The sequence below is a fragment of the Scatophagus argus genome, chromosome 21, assembly GCF_020382885.2.
Source record: "Scatophagus argus isolate fScaArg1 chromosome 21, fScaArg1.pri, whole genome shotgun sequence".
Taxonomy (NCBI): domain Eukaryota; kingdom Metazoa; phylum Chordata; class Actinopteri; family Scatophagidae; genus Scatophagus; species Scatophagus argus.
In genome coordinates this window covers 4,161,951-4,167,593 of record NC_058513.1, presented here as the reverse complement: position 1 = coordinate 4,167,593, position 5,643 = coordinate 4,161,951, and the positions used below count along the sequence as shown (strand labels likewise).

Sequence of the window (5,643 nt, the reverse complement as noted above, 5' to 3'; positions counted from 1 at the left end):
GTCTATATCTACTGTGTACATTCACTCAGAACCAACACACTCGCTTCACCCTCAGCAGTCGAACAAAGAAAACGTGTGTGTCTTCAGAGGAAATTATCTGATCGACCAAAGAAATCTTACTTCTACAACCTATCCTGCGTCTCACGTGCTCGTTGTCAGTATCATCCACCACCATGGAGAGAAGAGACAGCCAACCCAGCTGGGTGAGATGTTCAAACCAGGAGACACTTTACACATTTTAGTCACTACTGCTCTTGGAGAGAAACTTCCTCTTGTTTAACTGTTTGTTCATAGTTTTTTTTCCTCAAAAGCTTCAGCTGTTAAAACTGATTTAATTAATGATTAATGATTTGATGAATGAGATTATATTTCCGACTAATTACAAATTCATAATGTGAAGTCTTTTCACATACAAACTCTTTTGCTTTAGGTGTCACTGTCAAATAAATGGACAAAAAAACAAACACCAACACTTTTCTTAATCTGTGAAATGAAGATGTTTTCATGTATTTCTTCAAATGTATTTCACACAGGCGGACATCATGGAAATGGAGGACATTTCCTTTGATGAGGAAAATAAAAAATTAAAGGCTGAGCTTCAAGAGGCCAAAGACGAGATCAGACGCAAAGAAAACAAAATCAGCTCTCTTCAGCGCAACCTCTCTGCTCTAGAGGAAAATTACTACACAGCTATCAAGAAAGAGCGTGAGAAGGCAGAGCATGAACTGAAAAAGAAAGAAGAGGAGATCTTCTATGTAAGAAAGAGGCTCCACGCTCAGAGCAAAGAAACAGAGAGGGTGAGAGCATCTCTTGATGAATGGAAAAAGTCCACCAAACTGAACAGTGTGGAAGAAAAGTGGCAGAGGAAAGTCAGCCAGCTTGAGGAACTCCTCCTACAGAAAGATAAGCTGGTCAGGCAGGCTGATAACAAAAGAAGAGCCCGTGCTAAGGCTCACATTGATACCTTGGCCCAGCTGGGTGTCACAGAGTCAGCTTTGAAACAGAGCAGACAGACCTGTGAGGCTTTGGAGCAGAAGATCCAAAGTCAGTTGGCTGAAAGGAACGTGAGCCACCAGAAGAAGCTGTTAGAGCAAGAGAAGGGCTTCAAGAAAGAGCTTGAAGAAAAAGTGAGAAGTTTCCAGAGACAACTGGAAGAAAAAGAAAAGACCTTCCAGAAAGAGATGGAAGAAAAAGAAAAGACCTTCCAGAAAGAGCTTTCCCAGGCAAACCAGAGCTTTAAGAAGGAGCTCTCAGACAGTCAGCTTCAGTCCTCAAAGGAGCTCTTCCTATTGTCTGAGACTTGGGAGAGAAGAGCCCAGCAGTGGAAACAAGAAAAGAGAGATCTAGAGAAGACGCTGCTAGTGAAAGAGAACATACTGAAGCACAAAGAAGCAGAGGGGGTGAAAGCATCTCATGATGAGTGGAAAAAGTCCACTGAACGGAAAAGCCTGGAAGAAAAGTGGCAGAGGAAAGTCAGCCAGCTTGAGGAACTCCTCCTACAGAAAGATAAGCTGGTCAGGCAGGCTGATAACAAAAGAAGAGCTCATGCTGAGGCTCACACTGACACTTTGGCCCAGCTGGTCGTCACACAGTCAGCTCTGAAACAGAGCAGACAGACATGTGAGGCTTTGGAGCAGAAGATCCAAAGTCAGATGGCTAAAAATAATGTGAGCCACCAGAAGAAGCTCTTAGGGCAAGAGAAGGGCTTCAAGAAAAAACTGGAAGCAAAAGAGCGACATTTCCAGAGAGAGCTGGAAGAAAAAGAAAAGACCTTCCAGAAAGAGATGGAAGAAAAAGACAAGACCTTCCAGAAAGAGCTTTCCCAGGCAAACCAGAGCTTTAAGAAGGAGCTCTCAGACAGTCAGCTTCAGTCCTCAAAGGAGCTCTTCCTATTGTCTGAGACTTGGGAGAGAAGAGCCCAGCAGTGGAAACAAGAAAAGAGAGATCTGGAGGAGACGCTGCTGGTGAAAGAGAACATACTGAAGCACAAAGAAGCAGAGGGGGTGAAAGCATCTCTTGATGAGTGGAAAAAGTCCACTAAACTGAAAAGCGTGGAAGAAAAGTGGCAGAGGAAAGTCAGCCAGCTTGAGGAAGTCCTCCAAGAGAAAGATAAGCTGGTCAGCAGAGCTGATGACAAAAGAGCCCTTGCTAAGGCTCACACTGACACTTTGGCCCAGTTGGGCGTCACACAGTCAGCTCTGAAACAGAGCAGACAGACATGTGAGGCTTTGGAGCAGAAGATCCAAAATCAGTTGGCTGAAAGTAATGTGAGCCACCAGAAGAAGCTCTTAGAGCAAGAGAAGGGCTTCAAGAAAGTGCTGGAAGAAAAAGAAAGGAGCTTCCAGAAACAGTTTTCCCAGGCAAAACAGAGCTTTGAGAAGGAGCTCTCAGACAGTCAGCTTCAGTCCACAAAGGAGCTCTTTCTATTGTCTGAGACTTGGGAGAGAAGAGCCCAGCAGTGGAAACAAGAAAAGAGAGATCTGGAGGAGATGCTGCTGGTGAAAGAGAAAATATGGAACAATGAAGAAGCAGAGAGGAAAAAGGAGCTCCAGCACCTCACAAAGATTCCCTTCCAGCTTCAGGTAAGCAGTCACATCTCATCTTTTTGATTCTAACAGTATTTTTCATTGGACTTGTGGACGTGAAATAAAACACACTGTTTTTCTCTTTACAGCAACTGACAAAAGCAAAGGCAGAACCCAAGCAGAAGAAGAACTTGTGGAGCTGCAGGCTGCAGAAATAGAACAGCAGCAAAGGCAGTTTTTCTGCTACTTGTCCTTTTCAGGACGACTCGCCTCCCTCAACTCACCCCACCCTTTACCCTAACCCCTAAGACCACCTCCTCTTCGTATCTTTCCTTCTCTCTTTCTCTCTACTTGCTCCTACTTTCATGTCTTTCTTGAAAACAGAATTTAAATAAAATTCTGAAAAAAAAGATATGTATCACAACTTTTACCTTAAAAATAAGAGAAATAAGAAGAATTTGCCTGATTTAAGAAGTACTAAACATGGAGTTCTACATGGTGGTGCCATCTTCACAGTGCTGATCTATAAGGGGACAGAGAGCCAGAGAATCCAAATAGAGGGAGTATCTCTGTTACATTTTTACTGTTTTTTGAAGCTTTGCTGGTCAGCTACAGCATTTACTTGTTTTGCAGCAACATAATTTATGCTTATATTTAACAATAAAATGGTTTTACTGTGTTTTATTCTGACGTAATTGTTGGTATTGAATATGATATTGTGTTTTATAGTATCATACTGTAATTATATTATTATAGGAATTATTGCCAACAGTTACATCAGTTGCATGGATAATTTCATTTGAAGTGTTTATATGTCATGTATTCATGCATTTCATCAGCATGTACATGTGCTAATGTATAGCATAAAGATTACTTGAATATTGTTGCACACTGTGCAAAAGGGAAAAAAGTCCAGCACTTCAGTTTTACTAGAACACACATGCAGTCATCCGTTGATCTTTACAAATCAAGACTTGAAGGTCATAGTTGCCAGTGCTGAAAAAAAAGATTAAATTTAAAACTGTGACCGAGAAATTTAAAGTCAAATCAAACCATGGATTTGGAGGATCGTCACACCCCAAACACTGAATGATAAAAGTAGAAAAACGAAGGTGTACATTCTTCGTTCCTTTGTGGTGCTATTACTGCTGATACTTCTGATGCTGTTCTTTTGTTGGTCAGATCTCAATATTCCTTCTCTGTGAGAAGATCCTCGTTAGAGATGGAAAATGTGAAAAAGCTTGCCTTTTAACTTTTCAGAAACTTTGAACATACTAAACTATCGACCATCAACCCTGCTACCTGAAGCGGCACATCTGCTCCTCCCAGAGGTCGACCAAACTGGGAAGCCGGGTCGCCAGTCCGGTGCCCGCATAAGGAGACTCTGCGGAGTTCATTCTGGTCAGTGCGTTCTGTCACAATTGGCGTCGCTGACGCAGAAAAAGGCTGAGCCCCGATGCAGAGTCAAAAAGGCAGGTAGGCGAGGCAGAGGTCCGAACAATGGTCTTTATTTTCAAAAATCAAAAACTAAACAAAACAGGCTCAATCTTACTGTGACCAGGGATCTAAGAAAATACTGTGGCAAAAAACGCCTGGCATGGCATGGCAGAGCAAGACAAAAGGTTTCCTGATCTGAACGGAGGACTTTCAAAATCAAACAGGACAAAAACCTTGAACCCAATACATGGAAACACAAAACACACATGGAACATGACACGTGGACTCAAAACCAAAAGACAAAGCATAGCAGAAAACACCAAGCATGACAGTGTCTCAACAATGGATCTCCCTGCACTCATGAAGAGAAAGACACGAACATTTGTGCATGCAAACGATTCAGTCCTCTATGGCAGCAAGGTTTTGATTAAATGAAACATATGTGATTGTAGTGGCGGGATTCTGTTTTCATTCCCTTCAAGAGTCGGTTCTTGCAAAACTGAATTGTCTTTGGTCAAGGACTAAGCCTGAAAATATAAATAGATCCGTCCATGAAATCTGCTCTACACTTGGGCTAGAAAAAGCAGGAGGAATCCTGTTCTTCTGTGCTTTTATTGGTTCTGATGTTGTGTCAACATTTCAAGGCAAGTTAAATAAGTCTGCTCGGGACACTTGGAATGTGTATGATGAGGCCACATTTCTCTTCTCAAAACTTTGCCAACATCCACCAGTCAATCATGGCACTAATATGCAGACCTTAGAGAGCTATGCAGTCAACATGTATGGCTGGTCCAGTACTACTGATACTGCAAATTGATTTAAACCAGGGGTGTCCAAGCTACGGCCCTTCTGTGGGCCCTCTTTTAAATAGAATAGAATATGGCCCACACTTCAACTTTTGCCTGAGTGTATTGCACTTCTCCGTTTTAACACCAGGGGGAGCTACTGTTGATCAAGGGCCTTCAAGGCAGTTGCTCCAGCAAAAAAGACACTAATCAGAGAAGAAATTTATCCCAAATTACTCAACATGGCAGAACCAAAGAAGCGAAAGGTAGAGAGTGAGTGCAGAAAATTTCAGACACGGTGGGAGAGTGAGTATTTCTTCAAAGAATTTCAGGGGAAGTGTGTCTGTCTGATCTGCACTGAAACTGTGGCAGTTATGAAAGAGTATAACGTACGACGTCATTATGAGACAAAACATCGGGCCTATGCATCCTACACTGGTGCTGAGCGAGAGCAGAAAGTAAAGCAAATGGTAGCTAACCTGCAGGGTCAGCAACAGTATTTTTTTCGTGCTCAAAAAGTCCAGGAAAAGGCTACAATAGCCAGCTATGAGGTCGCCCAACTGAGGTCGCAAGACATGGCAAGCCTTTTTCAGATGGAGACTTAATAAAACACTGCCTCGTTAAAGTCGCCGAAATTATGTGCCCGGAAAAAGTGCAGGAGTTCAACAACGTTAGCATGTCCAGAAATACAATTTGACTTGTCAGCCAACATTAAACTGCAACTGTCTGATAAAGCTTGTGATTTTGATTTTTACGCCATCGCATGCGATGAGAGCACTGATGCCACAGACACCGCACAGCTGCTAATCTTTTTGCGGGGAGTGGACGACAACTTCGGAGTTACAGAGGAGCTGCTCGATCTTAAAAGTCTAAAAGGCACAACAATGGGTATGGAT

General features: G+C 42.6%; 2 protein-coding genes across 2 annotated transcripts; both read left to right on the top strand.

Annotated features, from left to right (window-relative positions):
- On the top strand, positions 1-1,486 carry LOC124053088 (golgin subfamily A member 6-like protein 1). Its single transcript, XM_046378051.1, has 3 exons — positions 1-203; positions 534-1,127; positions 1,448-1,486. The coding sequence occupies exons 1-3, from the start codon at positions 174-176 to the stop codon at positions 1,484-1,486; spliced, it is 663 nt and encodes a 220-aa protein (XP_046234007.1). The 5' UTR covers positions 1-173.
- A 298-nt stretch (positions 1,487-1,784) lies between these two features.
- Positions 1,785-2,948, top strand: LOC124053086 (trichoplein keratin filament-binding protein-like). Its single transcript, XM_046378050.1, has 2 exons — positions 1,785-2,582; positions 2,675-2,948. Exons 1-2 carry the CDS (start codon positions 1,785-1,787, stop codon positions 2,741-2,743), a joined length of 867 nt encoding a protein of 288 aa, XP_046234006.1. The 3' UTR covers positions 2,744-2,948.
- The last annotated feature ends 2,695 nt before the right edge of the window (positions 2,949-5,643 follow it).

Bases quoted from the DNA above. Each gene is read 5' to 3' on its own strand.
- LOC124053088 (XM_046378051.1), top strand. From the start codon at position 174: ATGGAGAGAAGAGACAGCCAACCCAGCTGG. The intron at 204-533 runs GTGAGATGTTCA...TATTTCACACAG, and splicing joins GAGACAGCCAACCCAGCTGG to GCGGACATCATGGAAATGGA. The intron at 1,128-1,447 runs GTGAGAAGTTTC...TGAACGGAAAAG, and splicing joins AGAAAGAGCTTGAAGAAAAA to CCTGGAAGAAAAGTGGCAGA.
- LOC124053086 (XM_046378050.1), top strand. From the start codon at position 1,785: ATGGAAGAAAAAGACAAGACCTTCCAGAAAGAGCTTTCCCAGGCAAAC. The intron at 2,583-2,674 runs GTAAGCAGTCAC...TTCTCTTTACAG, and splicing joins AGATTCCCTTCCAGCTTCAG to CAACTGACAAAAGCAAAGGC.